The 22,289-nt window shown below is 35.2% G+C and overlaps 1 protein-coding gene and 1 long non-coding RNA gene across 5 annotated transcripts; both read right to left on the bottom strand.

Annotated features, from left to right (window-relative positions):
- Window positions 1–3,084: 3,084 nt before the first annotated feature.
- LOC141596428 (putative F-box/LRR-repeat protein At5g41630) lies at window positions 3,085–20,909 on the bottom strand. Of its 4 annotated transcripts, none has more exons than XR_012522483.1 (3): window positions 20,773–20,909; window positions 19,391–19,684; window positions 3,085–3,461 (listed from the first exon to the last, which is right to left on the bottom strand). XR_012522483.1 is itself a non-coding variant. In XM_074416583.1 (3 exons), the coding sequence occupies exon 2, from the start codon at window positions 20,502–20,504 to the stop codon at window positions 19,446–19,448; it is 1,059 nt and encodes a 352-aa protein (XP_074272684.1). In that variant the 5' UTR covers window positions 20,505–20,534; window positions 20,773–20,909; the 3' UTR covers window positions 3,085–3,461; window positions 19,391–19,445. The 4 variants fall into 4 exon arrangements, 3 of the variants coding, with proteins under 3 accessions (XP_074272684.1, XP_074272683.1, XP_074272685.1); XM_074416583.1 differs by having other exon boundaries at window positions 19,391–20,534; XM_074416582.1 differs by having other exon boundaries at window positions 19,391–20,523.
- Window positions 11,934–13,948, bottom strand: LOC141594147 (uncharacterized). The gene is made up of 3 exons (XR_012522022.1): window positions 13,845–13,948; window positions 12,161–12,216; window positions 11,934–12,003 (listed from the first exon to the last, which is right to left on the bottom strand). It is a non-coding gene; the product is annotated as an uncharacterized LOC141594147 (long non-coding RNA).
- Window positions 20,910–22,289: the final 1,380 nt, after the last annotated feature.

Here is a 22,289-nt window from a genome sequence, read left to right as displayed (position 1 = left end):
TGACTATGTAGAATATGAGCTTTATATTAAAGATTACGAGTTTTGTTTTAAAGAATTCGAGCTATACCATAAAGTTTATGGAGTCACCAACTTAATCATTAAAAAGAAAAAAAAACTTTAAAAAAGCTTAAAAAAATCACATAGGCCAAGTTAAATATAGATTAATTGTGCGGTGCTATTATACCGGTGGAGGTATAATGTTATTTGTGCCACTTAGCCCCTTACATATGTGCATTAGACACTAAAAAACATGCATAAAATTTGACACAAACTCATTTTAGTCAAGCTCGCGAACATTTTAAGGATATTATCTCAGACTCGCTTACGCCTTAAAGAGGATGTACACATTCCGAACAAGAGATAATTGAATCTTAAGATTGTTGAATACTTGAAGTGATTATAGATTGAGAAAGATTGTGTGTTGTGATGCTAGATATATTTTCGATTGTTATTGTGTAGTTTACATTTTCCGTAATCAATCTTTGGTTGATATGTGTGTTATTTTAAAATTAAACAGCAGAATCGCAACTGCCGTAATAAAATATAAGGAGATATGGAATTGGAAATAGAAATATAGATCTAAAACTTTTATAATGTGATAATTTAACCGGTTTTTAACTAAAAATCCTCTTACAATAAACCAAACCTGCATAAATCAGCAGTTTCCAAACTAAAAATACACCCGACCTGTATTCTGCCCAAACCTAAATTTAGCGAACATGTAAGCACGCTCCAACCGATCATTTGATAGCTCTAAAGATACACGATTGCTAGCATATGTAAAGCGTAAACCCTTATTATGATCGGCTTTTTATGGATTGGGGTATAAGTCGTATCACATACGAAGATAAAAACATATGATAAGGGCTCGAACTATCAACTATGCAAAAGTATGGATATAAGGATTTGAGGTTTTCAATTAAACACATATGCAAATGATAAGTACGTATTTTATAATTGTCATTCTAGTTACCAAAGTTGGCTGGTGTGAGAGGTAAGAGCTCTCATTTCTTAAACAAGTGGTCATGGATTCAATTTCTGACTCTTGCGAATGAAAAAAAGTCAAACTTTGGAGTGGTTGACGGACTGAAAGTCGTATGCCTATCAAATGTAAATTTATAATCACTTACTCACTAAACTACAAAAACAGTAATATAGAGAAAGTAAGGGTCGAACCCACAAGGAAGGACAAAGTCAATTAAAGTGTATAAGAGTATAGAGTAAAGTAACCAGTTTAGGGGGAGATTTGATTTGTTTGATTAACTAAAGAACTAATACTAAGCAAATAATAAAGATGAGCTAATTCAGAGATTTAAAGGTCTTGAGTCAAGCACAAATCCGCAACTTAATACCAATTGATCATTGTAAGACGGTTCTAATTAATTATCATGACTACCTTATCGTGAATGATGATATTCCAATTATCCTTAAGATTAGCTAATTAAAACGTATCCCGTTCTTAACTAGCCCTAACTATTAAACAACCTTAACAATCCAGTTCAAGGTTTAATCTAACAGTAGCAATATGAATAGATAATTCGACAAGGGATAAATAGCACATACAATCCAGTTGTACTTTAGATATATGTTAATCGCTTCTAAGTATCAATATTAACGAATCCCGTTCAATATTAATCCCTAGTTGTTACAAATATAGAGTAATCAATAAATCCTATTCAATTATTCTAATAACAATAGAATGATGAATTAGACAACTAGTTGCGCACCTAGAAATCATAAGACAACATTCATAAGATAGAGAACGAAGCAATTAACAATAGTCAAGACAAAGATTAGAACTTTCAAACTCACAATTGAATAATAAGCACGTCAATGTCTTGAACCAAGAAGGAGGAATTAATTCCTCATAATAGATCTAGAATAATAAATTAGGGTTCTTGATAGTTTCCCCAAATTACAATGCTTATTGAATAATGAATAATAGGAATCCATTTTTGAAATAATGCCGAAAAATAAAATATTTGTCGTTTTGGGTCGGTTTTGAAAATATTTGTCAAAATGGTGTCCACGTAGGTTCGGGATTTCTAGACCTGAAACACGCCACTACCAATGGCGTGTTTTGTGAAAGAAACACGTCATTAGCAGTGGCGTGTCTTTACAACAATTTTTTTCTTCAACTGACATAACTTAAAAAAAAAACAAAAAAAAAATACTAAGACACGCCATAGGGAGTGGCGTGTTTCCACTCCGAAACCCGCCATTCCCAATGGCGTGTTTGTTTTAGTCCATTTTTTAATGAAGTTTCTTTCCCTACTCATTATAAACACGCCATTGGTAGTGGCGTGTTTTAGGTCCAGAAATCCCGAGCCTACGTGGACACCATTTTGACAAATATTTTTAAAACCGACCCAAAACGCCAAATATTTTATTTTTGAGCATTATTTCAAAAATGGACTCTGAATAATAGAGATAGATACTTGGTATATCTCCCCTAATAATAATAGCTAATTATAATAAGTTTGATAATTTGGAAAGTAGACAAAGTCAAAGGACGTATAGATTTCCGTACGTAGTTGAACGAGCGAGTAATCCATAATCTCATGCGGGTCGCTTGACCTTCTGCCCGAATTTCAGCCTTCAAATGTCTGCTTTTTACGTACACATGGTTCAATGATTTGGTTGTTGGCTCATTATAGAGACAAGTCCACATGACATGTTCCCTTAATAGCCCATCTTGCTGTCTTTGTCACCATCTTTATTCAAGAGTCCAACATTGAATTATCCAAACCTCACCTCTTATGCTCAATCTCTTATATTGTCATTTGAGCCCAACTTGATATTTTTGGTTTCATTGGATATATGTGTCCGTACTTCCAACTTTACAACCCTTGCAAAATTCTTTAGCTTATTTCACCCGATTAGCTCCAAATGCAATCAATATTACAAAATAGAAACTTATCCAATATAAAACCACTTATTTTAGCAATAGTCAACTAAATCGGCGCTCATACACCATACTAAATCCGTCTTATCAGTGGTCAACCCATTAAGTTACACTTTCTAGTAAAGGACTTTACTTACTACTTTCCCTAGGCGCCACGGTTTAAGCTTATACGGAGTATAAAATAAAAGATGCAGTTCTAATAATCAGACCGTCTTACACGAAGTACATCAAAAGCTGTCATTTACAGGAACAGTCATCCTCTTTTTTTGGGCATATGCTATACTTGTCAGTACAATATTCTGGCAGTTGACGAGGCCCATGGGAAGCTCGAGACATGCTTAACAAATTTTTGCTGCTCTTCTTCCTGCAATCGATGATCAATGTGGACAATTATCAATTTGTCCAAGGCAGCTGCGCTTTTGAGCAAGAGTTCTACAAGTTGAAGCTGACTCTTCCAAGATTTCGCATAGCCATACAGGGTGATGGTCTTAAGTTGCGATGTCACATAAGGGGAAGGAAGGTTGATACGGAGCAAATCACCAATAGCTTTGAAATCCTGATAATACATAGGACAAAATACTAGCTGTTAAATAATTGCAGGCAATTGAATCAATTTAAATTCCAATTGTGGAGTGGTCACATCAATAGGATTATACATCCAGTCGTATATATAGCATTGTACAACAAGGTATAAGAATCCGAGCTTATATATATATATATATATATATATATATATATATATATATATATATATTTTTTTTTCGGAGCTAATTCAAAGTTCATATTTTTAATGTGTAAATGGAAGAGTTCAGATACTTTCTAATAAAGCTCATATTCTTTAACATAAAGCTCGGATACTTTATTACAAAACTCGGATTCTATACCGTACAACTGGTTGTATAATCCATAAATTGCTCGAATTAGAAGACTATCATACACTTACCTGTGTGGTGTATATAATGAGTTCCTCCAAGTGTTGTAATCTTGTCATCAAATGATAAATGCCTAAGAGGCAGCTTCGGCAGAAGTTGTTGTGTAATTCGAGAACTATACGCTTCCATTTACATTGTAAGAGCTTCAGTTTTACTGTTGAATGGAGGAATTCCTGAAATAGAAGCAAATGAACATTAGAAAATACGGAGTAGCAAGCGATATAAAGATCGACAGAAAACAGCACAAATAGTGTCTGAAAGAGAGCAGAAAAAAAGAGAGAAAACATACCTTTGAAGGCTGACGTGATAGTCGAAAAACTTCAATACCTTCAAACTTTCCTAATAACACTTGATTTATTGTAAGTATTATACGTTCGTCACTACTTTTAAAGTTTAAATCTTTGATGTAGATATCGCGGACAGATGAAACATCAACGATGTCTAGTAGCCAATTCTTAATTTCCAAATACAAATTTTTAAGGTTGGGAACGTAAATCAACAGACTTGGCAATTCACGGACATCCGTAAGAACAAGAGATAATTTATCAATATTTCGATCACTTAAACTTAGCTTTGAGATCTCAAAAGGATTCGAAATAACAAGTTCTTGTAACGAAGGGCATCCAGATATAAATCTTTTGAATTTTTCATCACTAATCCAAACACGGTTAAATGAGAACTTCTTTAGGGATCTTAACTCGACTTGAAATTCTCCCTTGAATTTGCAAAACTCGAGTTCAAGTGTAATAAGAAATTGACTTGTGAAGTTAGGCAAGATAGACTTGAAATCTGTATCTATACAAAGATGAAATCTTTCAAAGGAGAGGTTTTGGTGATGCATCAGCACATTGCGGATGAAACCATAAAACCACCGAATATGTTTACCACAGTCTTTCTGATGATCACAAAAGTTGTTAAGATATTCACCCATGTCAAAGTCGAGGGTATGAACCAAGGTCCAAAGGTTTCCAAAAGGACGAAGTAAAACAGTTCTAACAGCATCAATAGTAGGAAGACATGAAAGAATGCGCACAATTATATCATCTGGTAATTCACTCAACCTATCTCGGTCGACATTATCCTCTGATAAACGCATACGCTTTTGGGGCCTTAATAATGTCATGGTTTTCTAGTGATTACCTGATAACAGTTTCAATAAAAGAGATTTATATTCAGAATTTCAGATATACAAGTGGTCTTATGATTTGAGACGTTTTTATACTAACTAGTTGTTGCACCGCGCCCTACCGGGCGCGGTGCCCCAATTTGGCGAAACGGTATGCACCAATATTTACGAATTATTAGATCAGGAAAAAGACGCGGCTAGTAATGTAATTGAAATGGTGGGTTAAACATAGTAGTGAATGAATACACAAACTGGGGAGGATGTTTGGAAACGTGATAGGTTGCAAAATATAATTATAGGATGAATAGTTGTGAAAAAACGACAAAACAATCGTGCTACAAGGTGGAATTAAATCGCCACTTCTGGGCAACTATTACTAAACCGGCAAGCTGGTTATTAGGCTGGTCCATGTGAATCTCATTGCTTATATTATATAATAGTTCAAACTTAATCGCTATATCGTGTATCCATGAATCTCATGACTTATATTATAAAATAGTCCATGTGAATCTACATTTGCTATATCAATATACAACCAACTACCCCATTTTCTACTCTAAATAACAACTAACTTATATGACCTATTGAGATTAAAAAAACAATTTGGAGCCTAGCAACAAAGTACGGAGTAATGCACAATGCTTATATCACCCGTGATTAATCTCTTTGAAGCCACAACGTATCTCTTTGAAGTCACAAAGTGACTCCTACAAGTCAGCAAATATCTCCTGTGTTGCCCAGCAGGTAGTAACAATGATTCACAGATGTCAATATACAATCAATGCCTTGGGTAAGTGCCTAAGTGGCATCTGCCATATACATAGTAAATTTTCTAAGCTTAACAAAAAACTATTGTCACACTAACAGGCAATGGCTAAACAGCTAGCCCCAAAAGCCAACTTATATGACCATTTAAAGCTTGACAAATTTATACTTATTTGTTAACAATCAGATAAGCATACAATTAGAAAATAGAAGTTGTGGCTCGTGGGCATTAAACTATGCTAACCAAAGATGAAATGGAGGGCGTATTTCCATTAGATGCTTTTGTTAAGATGCCAGTTAAAGCAGAACAACCATTTATGCTATCTACAATGATACACCACATACGAACTATATGTAAAACATTAAGAGATGGAAATGATGACCACGTGATTTTCTTCTAGTTTCCGCCATACAATTTAATCCATATTCAAGGAAAGTAGAACCACATGGCACCAATAATCTCTCCATCCTAAGAATTTTTTTTGTGGGTTTGCACCCAACCATTCGATTCCCTGGAACTCAAGTATTTGAGGATATGGGTCAGTTGCGGTGATTCTAGTCATTATTATTAAGGGTTTGTTTTAACTTAGTCGAGTCGCTGTCAGTTTTCTCAGCTATAAACCTTAGACAAGCTCTTTTCTCGGCTATAAACCTTACAAACTCAAAACCTGATCAATCGCTTCTCACTTTCCGAGTAAACTTAGTCTTCAAAGAAATGATACACACATGTCTAAGGGGTAACTATTTGTGAAATAATAAAAGCACAATTTTTTTCAGTATTCATAGAAATCAAAGCATTGACTGGCCCACCACTGAGTGCAAGAAAATCAAACAGAGTACTCGTACCATAGCAATTACCCCGCGACAGGGAAGCACTAAACACAGGGAAGATCGACAGTAGGGAGTGTAATTGACAAAGAGAGCACTAACCACACAATTATTCGTTCTTGTAGCACGAAGGGACGCTCGAGCTCAATTCTTTCTTACATCTTCCTCTGAAAATATGAAGTTCTTTGGATGCCAGATCCCGAGTTCTACAACTCCTTCATCATGCAACGTCACGAGACTTAACTCAAAGAAGGATCGATTCTTAGCTGCAAATTTCAAGAAGCGCGACATTAATAACCTAAATATCAGCCGATGCTTAATATCGTGAATAGCAGTTCACCTAAACAGAAGTTTAGCATCGGTAAATTCTTTTTTAGCATAGTTTCTATTTTCCACTGAAACAACATTGTAAGCAAAAATGTACCAGACAATATTTCATAGCCTCAAATTAACTATATGAACTACAACTTGGTTCCATTAAACAACAAGATTTTTAAAAAACTAATGCTTCACAGCTCTTTGCCATAAAAATATTCGAACAGAGAACAATAGAACTCGTAAAGCATGCTAATTAACATTAACAAACAATCTAACATGAAACCCAACAAGCCAATAGCCGACATATTTCAAGAGCAAACACCTTAAACAACACAGATATCATACACAAATTCTAGACTTCAACACCCTAGAATACTGATCCACGAAGCAAATAATTTATATAACTCTATGAATATCAAATAAAGAACAACAGATGGCATCCACTTCAACAATCAGGATACCCATAAAATTAGGATTATTGAATTTGCTAAAAACTGCAAATCACATACTTGTTCGTAGTGTATGATTAAATATTTATGTATCAGATACTCTATTAATGTGTGTCGTGCATTTGAAGTTACCTATACTTATGAAATTATAGGCAACCCTGATTTGAATAGATATTATACAACACTTCGCAATAGAAATCATCTCTACCTTTAGAATTCACATTTAACCCGGAATGACTGAATTATTCAATAATCTCGCAAAGATCAGGCAAGATGCCAAGATGTAGCAGCCTTACAATGTTCAATCTTTCACAACCAGCCTAAAAAAAATGCTAAACCTTCACTTAATTTTCAACATGACAATACACCATAGTACCACATCTCAGCAACTTAAATGAGTAATAAGTTAAACTCTAACAAATCGACGGTGGCACTATTTTATTCAACTGCAGTCAAGTGGTGAATTTCTCAGCAATGAACACTTGATTCTCAATTCAAATCCAAAGAAGTTTTTTCAGACCATTTCACTTGTGTCACCATGGCTATCTATTCAGTCTAACATAAATTCCTCCATGGATAGCAGTACATCACACTTATCATACTCCAAACATGGTTACTTGCAAATGAACTACAAACCCACGGTCCACGGAACAATCGTCCAACGTATTCAGCAAGATGTACCACCAACTGAGAAACTTAGTGAGTCAGAGGCACATTTGCTTACCATATATTCCAATATAATTAACAGAACCTAGTATCCACTTGTTTCTATCTTCTCAACCCCGCAAAGATATCGAAGATATTACATAACTTTTCTCGTTTGACAGTCAATCTCGCCTCAAACAAAATAGCATACTCTAATGAAGCAAAAAAAATACAGACAATTAAGTAAAACAAACGCAAATATCCTTAGAAATTCAGTAGCGAAAACCTACTGTATCACATACCGAAAGCTGTAAAAATCATACTTCCTCCAATTCAATTGATTCTTTACATTTGCTTAAAATACTTCTCACAACAACCAAAAAACGTAAAGAATCAAACGAAATTAATTGTGCTACTCAAGCAAATCGTAACACTGAAATCGGAAACTAATAAACACGAAAGATCAATTAAACTATGGACAAACAAAATGTTTCATTCATCAGAAACACAAGATTTCAAAACAGTGAAAAAATTGTTCACGAACGGATCGAAAATCAACAGGGATAGTGCTGCAAATAATTCAATAAAATAAACAATAAACTTATACTTGTCAATGACTTTAAGGGGAATAGCGCTCTAAAACAGGGAATAGCTAAATTTCCGACACACGATCAAAACAAGATTCAACGGGGTAATTGTAGCTCAGCATCTCACCTAAAGTGACTGGGAAATAAGAAATATAATCAATGAAAGGTTGTTTAGCCAGCGAATTTAAAACAAGGTACCAAAGCACGACCATATGCAGGAAAAATGATAGCACTAACAACAGAAAAAACGCCAGCTACTGTCAAAAATAAACTTATACTTGCCAATGACTTCAAGGAAGCGACACGGTAAATCCACTGTGAAAAGTAAAAAGAAAGCACTAACCAAAGGTCAAGCCACTACTTCGTAGGTTGGAAATTAACTCTAGCTTCGGAAATCAAATAGTAAAAGCTAAACGGCACAATCTCAATCTTAATACTAAAATCATCATTTTGGTATAATTTCTGAGCGTAAAATATCATCAGGAAGTGAGAAACACAATCCGATTATCTGAATCACACCTAATTACCACTCATACGAATCACCAATTAAACCAAAATAATTTCTGGAAACCCAACAAGAAGCAAATCAAACAGTCTAAAGAACTTCTTTTACGAGTCTCACAACATGTCATGCCCGTTCTCCTTCCTTTATTCCATTGGTAGCCTACTGGTTATACACTCGACTTCCCTCACACTTTCTCCTTCCTCTCCATCCCTCATTCCCCTTATAGTTTATCAATACGTTACACTAAAAACTGTCAGCTAATCGACATGATCAACACAACCTTATTTTAACCAAAAAACACACAAAAGTCCACAACTCTAACTGAACACATAATCAACAAAGGACAACTCAAATATCCCCTCAAATGGTTTACTACATTATTATCCCCCATTGAATATGGGGTACAATGGAGAACACTCCACTAACACATCAACACATTTCACTCGAATGAAAACTACTTCACACCAATTTAGCTTATACTCATTCCGGCTATATTACCTATTTGCCTCAAATTAAAATACCTCTCACAAAACATATAAAAGTAAATAAATGACCGAGATGGAGGAAGCATTAATCTTAAGTAGCAAATAACATTACATAGACAAACAATCCCTGAGAGTTTGAAAATTCAGCAAAAAAATAAAAATAATTATTTCACGAGAATAAAATCATTATGAATGGCCACAGTTCCGTAAGCAACTTTTTTCCACTAACCACTATAGCACTATACATATGTCCACTAATCAACAGAAATGAAAGCTAAAATTTAAGAATTTATCGAGGGTGAAAATGCAAACCGCACAACTGAAATATAAAAGCAAGAGCCCAATCGCATGAATCTTAATTTCCAATCAGATGAAGAGACACAATTCGAGCATAGAACTAAGGTCTTCCAAGTAGGAAGGGAAACAAAACATCCCGCTAAACTGTGTAAATGAGGCTGCTCATATTGTGAAGTGATAGTCACACAATGCCATTCAAGTTTCCTTATAGGTCGACTAATATCAGCCTACCACGAGTGTGAAACTATGTACAGAGGCTACCTAATGGCCTTACGCCCTTACACCGCCATCCGAGAGGGCCTTTGAAGCAATGAGGTAATGTTGTTGCAAGGAGAACCAAGAAATAAAAAAAATCACCAAATCATGACCAGGTATCTCAAACTCAATGCATGATCAAGTTGTTTACCTTAACTAAAACGCCAAGTGAGTTTAGACTAAACAGGATTCCGCAAAAGGGAAAAAAAGGAGGTGAAAAAAAGTCTATTTCTTAAAATTGTGACTTACTAATTAGAAATCCACATATAAACAGGTCACTGAAGAAACATTGTCAAAAGCAAATATCTCCAAATAGCATGTAAACAAAAATGCATCACGCCTAACAAGTTTCAAGAGACCAAAAGGGTGAAGAAATTACCATTCTCGATAGCATTTCAGGCACAAGGCATGGTCACAATTTGGCAGCACAATTTTACTATAACTCTCCGTGCAAATACCACACTCTTCTCCCTTTCGCTATCAACATCAGAGAAGTGTCTATGTTCATCTCTTTTGCGGTATCTCTCCATGCACGCAGATTTCTGTTTTTTTAACTTCTATATAAGTAAGACCATTTTCAAGTTGCAACAAAGAATGATAAATTACCGCTGCACAAGAAAAGAAAATACGTCGATATATAAAACAAAAGGGATAGAATACTTGTTTTCCTTTCATGTACTATTTAGATACGAAGTAACATTTAAGACCAAAAGATAGGAACTTGCCTTATAGATGAGAATTCTGAACGAGCCCAACGCTCCTGCCAGGTGACAATCCGTCCAACTAAGAAGCAAAAAGTGGGCAGCAGGAGTATAGGACATTCACATTTGAAGGCAAGCCCCATCATATTCTCTAGGTAACTCGGATGCTCGCAAGACCAGTTAAAACGTAAATTCGAAAGAATTCACTTTTACAAAGCAAGATCCCTTGCATGAAATTCAAGAAACCCTATAACATCCCCTCCAAAGATCGATATATAAAGTAACAAAACTCACCAAATTGTTGGACAAAATCAAACACTTACTGACCTAAGATTGCAGACCTTTGCCCGTTTTAAATCTTACACAACAACTGCAACCACATTCCAAAAATCACAAATATGTGCAATAACCAGGAAAAAACAATTACGATAAAATAAATAAATACATAAAATGAGGAAAGTGAAGGAATTCAGAGCGTGAATGAGCATTAAGAGACAGAATGGGTAAGAGATAACGGAAATTTGAAAAAAATTAATGGGGGATGGAATCACCATCAAAGCAAAATCGTACCTGTATCATCAAATTAATTGATCAAAACATCTAAAATAGCTGAATATCAACACCATCAACGCAAAAGAAAGATGACATATTAGAGGGAGAGAGGGATAACAGGAGATTGAAATGAAATTATGATTTTGGGGGAGGTTGGTAAATGAAATGAAATGAGAAAAAGGGGAATGAAAACAATCTTGAGTGACAGCGCGATAATGAGAATGAAAGGGAGGATAAAATGGAAAGAGTAGCACAAAACGAAAAAAAAGGGAAATCAAATCGGGGAAATGATACATCCAAATTACTTAGATTTGATACCCTTTGCAAGAGCAAATCCAAATAATTGTTGTAGATTAAATAAGTAAGAGGGAAACAACAAACCTTGGGCCAGGATCATCTGTTAAGGGCAAATTTCATAACAGTAATAGGATCGAATGTTTTGATAGCTTTCCTGAGATTGTTAAAAGAATCTCGATGAGAATGTCTATAGAGATGCATATCATTAGACCCAAGAAATATTGAAACGGTAAGAAGCCATTCTTGCTTTAATTTTTAGATTTGGAACTTACGCTTTCAGTAGAGACAGAGCTGCAAAGAACATCATCACTTTTCTCTAGGGTTGAAGCTGATATATAAACAAGTGTTTCCATACTCTATTTTTAAGAAAATTGAATGAACATCAAATCAGAAACAGATTAATAAGTTCAAAATCCAGCAAGATAAACAAGAACCTCGTATCAATCTACCATGTATAAAAGCCATTATCCCAAAGGTTAAAATATCAAAGAAGGATAGAATTCAAAGCAATACCTTCGACCTTCAAATAAATATAAGCCCTACCTTCTCCAGATCATATCCACAGGAGCCTGCAAGTTTAGCGCACATTCTGCGTTATATACTATGCTATATCATATAGAAAAATGACATAGCAATGCGCACATTCCTACTTTGAGTTAAGTCAAGCAACAGAAAGATAAAAAAAAAACTCAAACTGCAGCGAAGACAGTTCTATAGAAAACAAAAATACTGAAACTTTCTTACGTGAGATTCAGAACCTTAGCATTCTCAGAAACTATAAAAACGATAAACGGATGGGGGAAGCTACCAAGTTATTCTCAAAGTCATATGCTTAATAAGGAAAGCCTGATTAAAACATAAGTTTGTCCTACAAATCTCTACTAATTCTTTGGCTCAAGATGTAAGGAATGTGTATTATCTCGAAGGTATCTCAAACTATAGCATTAGACGGTCCATATAGTACATCACAGAGAAACTCATTTCAACTTAAAGATGACAGTTTGGCGGGAACGCAAACAAATTTTGCTTTAACTAAATTCGTTTTCTTTGAAGCAGGATGGAAGCTCCTATAATTCATAAGTGTCCCGACTTTAAAATGTAAAATAAAGAATTTTTTGTAAGCCTAAATTTGGCATCCTAAATCTACAAAAAGAAAAATGTAATTCCTAAGATACACAATGGTTTACAGACATCACTGCAACGAAGAGAGATTTCTAAGGAGAGTCAAAGAACATTTTATGATGGCTGTTCAGTGGCGTGAAAAAAAGCCGTAGTAAAATTCGCTAATATGACATATACCGCATCCATCCCAATTTATCATCCCTATTTGACTTTAGTTGTCAATCGATGTTTCTTTGGATATATCAAGACACAATGTAAAGTTTGTCATGGTTGATTCAGCCAAACCTTTTCAGATATAGCTAGGTTTACGAAAGTTGTAGCTATTGTGTACTCTGAGAAAATATCGGTTAGAGTAGATATTACTGACCACAAAGTCAAATAGGGAGTGTATAAATGGGAGAGGGGGTGTATTAAACTATCACCCTCCACAAATTCTCATTATAGACGGACACTATCCGTCTATAGCTATAGACGAATAGTGTCCTTCTCACAAATGAAAGTGGGTAGTGCAAGTGGGTGAGAAATGGATACCCCCACTTACACTACCCACTTGAGAGGGACACTATCCATCTATAGCTATAAACAGATAGTGTCCGTCTATAATGAGACGGACTGATCACCCTAATTACAAAGAGAAACATACATTTGAGGCAAGAATGCAAGATACACCGTAACTGAAGTTCAGCAACAACAGTAACATGCGAATAACAATGTGGCTCCATAGTAAAGGCAACTCACCAAGAACTTCATTGATTCCATGTCAAGTTGAAACTCATCCCCGAGCATTTGAAATAGGAATGCTCCAATGTCCCCATGCGTTTTATTGTCCATCTCATTGACACTCCCTAATACTCTACTTGACGATTCATGCGAGCTCTCACGAAAGCAACGCACCAAAATAACCCAGAAATTCAAATTGTCCAAAAAAATTATTGCATGCAATCACTTTAAACCTAAAAAATCCCCAAATTATTACATGCAATCAATTTAAACCCTAAATTATTTAATTTAACTCACAATCATTGATAGTTAACATATATAGAAAGAAAATCACAAGAATGAACAGGCAACTTACTTAGTACTGTTCGTATCAGACGGATTCAATTTGTCATCGCCATTATTGTCAATTTGATAAGTGAATTGCTTTGTCGAAGAGGAGGAGGAAAGATCCATATAAAGTAGAGGACATGGGAATTGGAAAGGAACACAGCACATGAGTGATATAGAAACGAGGAATGAGGAGCAGAAAATGTATAATTATTAATGGGGATATGACTGTGGGAGAGGAAAAGAGGGAGAATGAGGAGTGGAGATGAGATTGCTGGCGTGTTGTAGACGATGATCAGGAAAAAATGGCAGGGAAGTAGTAATAAGAATGAAATGGAAGGGGCAGAATGGGTAGAGTAACACAGAAGTACTGTTACAGCTACAGTAACCACTCTTTTGGTTTTTTAAAGAGTATGGATATATAGCGAAACTATTAGGAAACACACTATTTCCTAGTTTGAGAATAAGGCCTTGTTCTTTTGGACTTAAAGTCACTTAATTTAAGTTCACTTCAGATCCTATAAGTTCGATTCGATTCGATTCGAGATCCTATAAATTCGATTCGATTCGAGATCCTATAAGTTTAGTTCAGTTCAGATCTTATAAGTTCAGTTCAGATCCTATAAGTTCAGTTCAGTTCAGTTCAGATCCTATAAGTTCAATTCAGATCCTATACCTCACTTAATTTAAGTTCACTTCATATCCTATAAGTTCGATTCGATTCGATTCGAGATCCTATAAGTTCGATTCCGATCCTATAAGTTCGATTCGATTCGAGATTCTATAAGTTCGATTCGATTCGAGATCCTATAAGTTCGATTCGATTCGATTCGAGATCCTATAAATTCGATTCGATTCGGATCGATTAGTTTCAGTCCAAAAGAACAGGGCTTTATAGAACTTAGGCTCTGTTCTTTTGGACTTAAAGTCACTTAATTTAAGTTCACTTCAGATCCTATAAGTTCGATTCGATTCGATTCGAGATCCTATAAATTCGATTCGATTCGAGATCCTATAAGTTCATTTCGATTCGAGATCTTATAAGTTTAGTTGAGATCCTATAAATTCGATTCGATTCGATTCGAGATCCTATAAGTTCGATTCAATTTAGATTCTATAAGTTCGATTCGATTCGAGATCCTATAAGTTCGATTCGATTCGAGATCCTATAAGTTCGATTCAGATCCTATAAGTTCAGTTCAGTTCAGATTCTATAAGTTCAGTTCAGTTCAGATCCTATAAGTTCAATTCAGTTTAGATCCTATAAATTCAGTTCAGTTCAGATCAGATTAGTTTCAGTCCAAAAGAACAGGGCCTTAGAAGTCCAATCCAACCTATACTATAATTAGAAAGTTTCCTAATATAAATGAATCCACAAACGAAAATATGGTTAAGGAAAAAAGGTTTACCAAAACCCCGTTTTACACAAATTATTGTGTGAGGCAGTCTTACACAAGCACACAAGAATTTACATGACAACCCACCTGAATACGTGATGATAATCACTAAGAAATTGTTGGAGAAATAAAATAAAAAGTTTTTCATTAGTTTATGGAATGAATTGAATATCAAAACAGAGCATGAGGATACCGGATGATGAATTTCGTTTCTACCTAATAGAAACGAATGGCAAATTCTCGTGTAAGGCCGCTTTATACAGGAATTTGTGCGCCATGTCGCGCCCATGCTTTGAATTTTGGGTTTCACCTTTTCTTTTGTGCTTCAAAAATCTGATTAATAATTTAATACTAAAAAAGATTGGCAACGATTTTTGCATTGATTTTGAGGAGAAAAAAAAGATTACGCATCTGAGATAGACCCTATTCTTTTGGACTGAAATGAATTTGATCTGAACTGAACTGAATTTATAGGATCTGAACTGAACTGAACTGAACTTATAGGATCTGAACTTAACTGAACTTATAGGATCTGAACTGATATGAGCTTAGAGGATCTGAACTGAACTAAACTTATAGGATCTGAACTGAACTGAACTTATAAGATCTGAACTGAACTGAACTAAATTTATAGGAGCCGAACTTAACTTAATTTTATTTTATTTTATTTAACTTAACTATTATTATTATTATTATTATTATTATTATTATTATTATTATTATTATTAAAATAATAACATTTTTTCGCTTTATATGCATTGGTTTGCTTATACATTATACTACGATTATATTACGATAACAAATAAATCACATATTATATCTTTTTTTCTAACCATTTAGGCCATGTTCTTTTGGACTGAAACTAATCGATCGAATCGAATCGAACTTATAGGATCGAATCGAATCGAATCGAACTTATATATAGGATCGAATCGAATCGAACTTATAGAATCGAATCGAATCGAACTTATAGGATTCGAATCGAACTTATAGGATATGAATCGAATCGAACTTATAGGATCAAGTGAACTTAAATTAAGTGAGGTATAAGATCCGAATCGAACTTATAAGATCGAATCGAATCGAATCGAACTTATAGGATCGAATCGAATCGAATCGAACTTATAGGATCTGAAATGAACTTAAATTAAGTGACTTTAAGTTCAAAAGAACAGAGCCTTATTTCCATATTATCATAATCCTCATCACTTTCATCTTCACTATCACTCTCAACAACGGATCCATTACCTCGCCAAATGTTTTTGACTATGTTGTTTCGTACCTAATACATGGCCTTATTCCGCTTTTTATCAAACATGCCAAAATCTATTGTGACGCTGAAATTATTAATGAGAGGAGTTATTTTTTTTTTAAATAATAATGTATGTATCGAATAATTAATGTCAAATATTTTTGTATCGGTTTTTAAAATTAATACTCTGTATATAGCTTTTCTGAACTAAATTTATAAGATCTGAACGAATTTTTTCGAATCGAACCTATAGGATCGAATCGAATCGAACTTAAAGGATCCGAACTTAATCGAACTTATAGGATTATCGAATCGAACTTATTGGATCTCGAATCGAATCGAACTTATAGGATCGAATCGAACTAAACTTAAAAGATCGAATCGAATCGAATGAATTGAATTTATAGGATCTGAACTAAACTTATTGGATCTGAACTGAACTGAACTTATAGGATCTGAACTGAACTGAACTTATAGGATCTTAACTAAACTTATAGGATCTGAACTGAACTTAAATTAAGTGACTTTAAGTCCAAAAGAACAAGACCATAGTACCTCAAACCTTGTAGTTTTTAAGCATATTAGCATTTATAAATATAGTTTTTCAGCAATATTATATTTTTTTAGTGTAATATTTTAGTAATTATGGCAAAAACTTTTTATACTAAAGTAAAACTCAAAAACTTTAAAATAAAACTCAAAAATAAACAATAAAAGGTACTACCTTAGATGTATAGTCATAAACTGTTGAGAGTTCAACTAAGTTTTAATTTGGTTTTAATTACAAACGTTTATGATTGTTGGAGTGTTTTTCTAATAAATATTGTTGTTCACCTCCTAAAAACACATCATCATCATCATCATCATCATCACGACGTGGTAGAAAAAAAATATACTCCCACCGATCATTTGTTTACATATTCTATTTTAGGTGTTGGAGCCAATTGTTTACCTTTCTATTTTAGGAATAATTTTGATGGGCAATTTGATTATCCACACCCAATTTGGTCAACATGTCATATAATAATTCGCTTCCACAAAAGATAAACAAATGACCGAAAGGGAGAGAGTATCTTAATAAATCATAGAGTTTTATCATATGAAGGTTCCTGATCTTTTAACTCCCAATTTGCTAAACTTTATAATCCGTATTTATTTCAAAATTGAAGATCGGAGGTGAAGATCCCTCATTTTTCTATGCTTACTGGTACAAATATGAAATAAGACGATAAATGACCGAGACAGAGGGAATACTTCATAGGCAAAGATCACTCATTTTTCTACGATGATCAGCCGCGTATTTGTTTTTTCTTCTTACAAATTGAAGATCGAAGAGGCTCCACTCGATGTATATTCATGGGTCTAGAGTTCTATGCTTACTGGTACAAACATGGATGGAAGGGAAAAATTTGGCCAATGGTCAGCTACAAGCCTGCAACCACCATATACTCCCTCCGTTCCGGTCATTTGTTGTCCTTTGGTTTTGGCACAAAGACCAAGGAAAGGAGAAAGGGGTCAATTACTAAATAACATGTGGAATAAATTGAATGTGAATGATCAAATTACTCATTAAATTCATTCTTAAAATAGAAAGGACAACAAATGACTGAGACACCCAAAAATGGAAAAGGACAACAAATAATCGGTACAGAGGGAGTATACAACTGCGGCCTTCCATACTCCGTATTCATCATTGTTTAAAGCGGGGAAGATCTGGAAAGGAGAAGGGCCAGTGTTGGGAAATTGACCGAGCCTGCTTCCTCGTGGGTGAATCCTCCTTGTGGCTAGCTAAATGATTTGTAGTTGAAGAAAGCAATGAGGGTTGCCTACAAAGCCTTGCTTGTTGTCGTAATGCCCAACTAAAAAACCAGTCAACTTAATTACTTGACCATAGATGAATTGTCAACATACATTGAATATTTGCATTAATCTCACGTTCTTACTTCCTCTGTTCATTTAGATTCCATACGTTTGTTTAATATATGTGAGGTGTATTTTAATAAAACATATGGAATCAACGTGAACGGAGGAAGTGGTTCACAAACTGTAATGGCAATTTAAAATCATCCTAATTGATATACAGAGAGTTTTTAACTGTAGGCATGCATATACACACGAGTTTTAATTCTGAACAGTAACGGCAGTCCAAGAATTGGCATCTGCAGTGGCAAGGAGTACAATAATAACAGCTAGTCTTGCTTGTGACGGGCTAATCCCGTCACAAGCTTGTGACCTCTCACAAAAAGGGAGAGGGGACAAGGTGGGGGCACCCACCATGTGCTTCCCACTCATTTCTCAATGGGCATTTTGTGAGAGGAAACGGAATCCGTCACAAGATTGTGACGGATATCGCCGTCACAAATGAGATTTTGTGCAATAACTAAGACCAAACACCTACCGCAAAGATACAGATTTATCACAGAAATCTGAAATCTTAAATCCAACATAATGAAAAGCAAGCACACCAAATTTATGGTTAAAAATTTAAAAATCAACAAAAATAACAATAAATAAAAACCAGTATGCGACCTATATATGCAATCAGATCCTCTTACTAATCACTGACACTGTATGACCAACCGAAATTTAATAAATTAGGAAACCATGGTGCTAATTGGTTTGAAAGTTGAAAGGTAAGAGAGCACTCCTAGTGTTCCATTCATATCGTCATTCATACACATGAGAAAGGAAGCCCATGGTTTAATTTCGGTCAATGCACCTATTTGCGGTCACAAACTCATAATGCATAATCACAGCCGAAATATAACAGGAAGACACATGGATGTAGTTGCTATGAAAACTAAGGGGCAAGGATAGCTCACTCCAATGCCCATTTAACACCATCAGAAACTTTCTTTCCGCTAGATTCCTAAAAAAAAAGGCCTATCTGAAATAAAAGATACAGTCCTATATAACAAGACTTACCATGTCATTTCCTGGAGAAGTTATCTTCTTTTTCTTTGGGCATATAGAATACTTGTCAGGTGAAGATTACCCTGGCAGTTGATGAGGCCCTCGGGAATTCCGAGGCATGCTTAACAAATTTGAGCTCATCAGCTTCCTTCAATCGACCTTCGATGGGAACAATAACCAATTTGTCCAACAAAGTTGCACTTTTGAGCAATAATTCTGTTAGTCGAAGCTGACTCTTCCAAGATTTCCCATAGCCATGAACGATGATGGTCTGAAGTTCTGGCGAGAAGTGTGGAGAAGGACTTTCTACTTGGGGATAATTGATGTAGACATCACGAACAGATGAAATGTCAATGACGTCTATTTGGCACAACTGACTTTCCAAATACAAACATTTAAGGATGGGGAAATTAAGGGACAACGATTTTTTCTCATAATATTTATCAGTAAGAGAAAGAGATAATTTAGTAATGTTTGGAACACTGAAACTTAGTTTCGTCAACCAACCAGGACTCCTAATAACCAGTTCTTGTAAGGAAGGGCATCCAGATATAAAGCTTTGGAAACTTTTATTACTCATTCTAACACGGTAAAGCGACAATTTCTGTAGAGATCCCAACTTGACTTCAAATTCCCCCTCCAATGTGCAATAATCGAGATCAAGTGTAACAAGAAATTGACTCTTGAACTTAGGTAAGATCGAACTCAAACTATAATTATAATCACAATCATCATATAATCTAATTTCCTTGGCTTTCCTACCCAATGCAAACATTAACCATGCTCTTATATCATCTGCAGCCTCGTCAAACTCCATAGACAGATAGAATTTATCAATGGACGGATTTTGGTGAAGCATCAGCACATTGCGGATGAAATGACAGTACCACTGAATATGTTCACTATTTCCCCAAACACACAACTTGTCAAGATATGCAGTATAATCGAAGTTAAGAGTATGAACCAAGGTCCAAAGGTTCCCGAAACGACGAAGTAAAACAGTTCTAACAGCATCAATAGTAGGAAGACATGAAAGAATGCGCACAATTATATCATCTGGTAATTCACCCAACCTATCTCGGTTATCCTTTACCGAATATATATGCTTCTGGGTACTTAATTTCATGGTACTCGATTGCGATTACCTAATTACAATCTCAAATTAAAAAACTTGTTTCAGTTCTCAGCTCATACTAATCAAGGGCTATCCTAATAGAAGTATCACTGTCATTTGTTTAGCTTTAATTGAATTAAACAAATGATTGAGACGGAGTGAGTAATAATTAAATTGAAGAATCGTAACTACAGTTGTTGGAGAAACAAAATGAGAAATATATATATTAATAGTAAAGGGCGTGAATCGAAATTAGAAATTTGAGGAAAGCAAAATGAACCTGATAATAAGGATTAGGGTTTCTTCATATGCTGGTTCTTACAATCTTACTCCGCCTTGTTTTTGGAGGAGACAGAGAGGACAAGAGGAAAAGAGAGAAGATACTGAGCTAAATCAGTTAAAACTTAAACGGGTCGCCAGTTTGGGTTTGGGTTTGGATTCGGGTTGAAATATAGATTGGGTTTACTAATGACTAGGCCAGCCCTAGGGCTGGTCAAACGGGCGGGCCAGCTGGGTTGGTGATGGGCTAGTCTTGTCTCGTCAAGTGATAGCTCAAACACTTGTGTCTACCTCATAGTCGTCATCTACGCGCCGATACGGTCATTTTGACAGTAATTAGAGTACATTTGGAGTTCGGGTCAAAAACTGTCTTCATTTTCTAATAACAGTTTAAAATGCCGAGTCAGAATATTCTGGAATGTTCCGGATGTTTCTATTCCATATTTTCAATCTTTTAATCTCTTTGGCAAATTATATCCCGGAAATATTTTATAAATATTAAGGAAATTGAGATCAAACCGCAATTCCATAAAAGAAACGCGGAAATCTTTCTTCCGCAGGAGGAAACCCTTGGGGAAAGGACGCAGCAGGTGCTGCGCCTCTTCCCCAGCTTCTTTCTGCGTATTTTCAAATCTTTTCGAGATTTACTTCCAAAGTTTTACCGAAACCCGAATTCCTTCGTGTGATTAGTATAAATAGGGACCTTCGTCCCTCATATTTCTCACGCGAGTGTCCGCCCTTCTCTTCTCCCTTTGCATTCTAGACCACGCTATTGCTTTTTAGCGTCTACGTGCTTGAACTTTCGACCACGTAAACTCGGATCCTTCTGAGTACTAGCCTCGTTTTGCATGACCGACCAATTTGACCAACTCCACATCAATCAACCTAATCAATCTGTTTAATTCCTCTTAGAGGGCACTTTCGTCGTACATTCGAGTCGAGCAACACTAAACGTCAACTTAGTTAATCTCGTTTCGTCAAACATGTAAGTCTGAGAGTGTAAATCCCTTCTTTTATTATTGTTCTTTATTTTTGTAATCATTATTGTAAGATTTACGTCGAAAACACATTTAAAACCGATTTATAGAACCTTGTTTCAAACCCTTTTTACGGATTAACAGGAGACAAACGTCGAGAAAGGACGCAGCAACTGCTGCGCCTCTTCGAAGAGAAGCAACATCTGCTGCGCCTCTTCCCGAGGCTGCCGCAGTTCCTGCTTCCTTTCTTCTTCTTTCCTCTTTTGTTCCTCTGTTTGTTTTGTTTCGTCTTTTATTGTTCATATTTCATTAACACGATAATTTCTAGCATAATAATTTAACATGTAAATCATTATTAATTAATTCATCTATTAATTCCCGACTTAAATCCCTTATAATTCATATTTGCGGATTTTTGTCATTAAAATCAATTCCGATTTTTAGGGGTTCCATTCATCAATATTGAGTCTCTAAGATCCATCTTTGTATATTTTCATCTGTTATTTATCATCATCGTCATCATTAGTTCTTCATTAATAAC

Source organism: Silene latifolia, chromosome 8 (genome assembly GCF_048544455.1).
Source record: "Silene latifolia isolate original U9 population chromosome 8, ASM4854445v1, whole genome shotgun sequence".
NCBI lineage: Eukaryota > Viridiplantae > Streptophyta > Magnoliopsida > Caryophyllales > Caryophyllaceae > Silene > Silene latifolia.
Note: the sequence above shows the minus strand (reverse complement) of the source record. Positions and strands in the feature narration are given on the sequence as shown.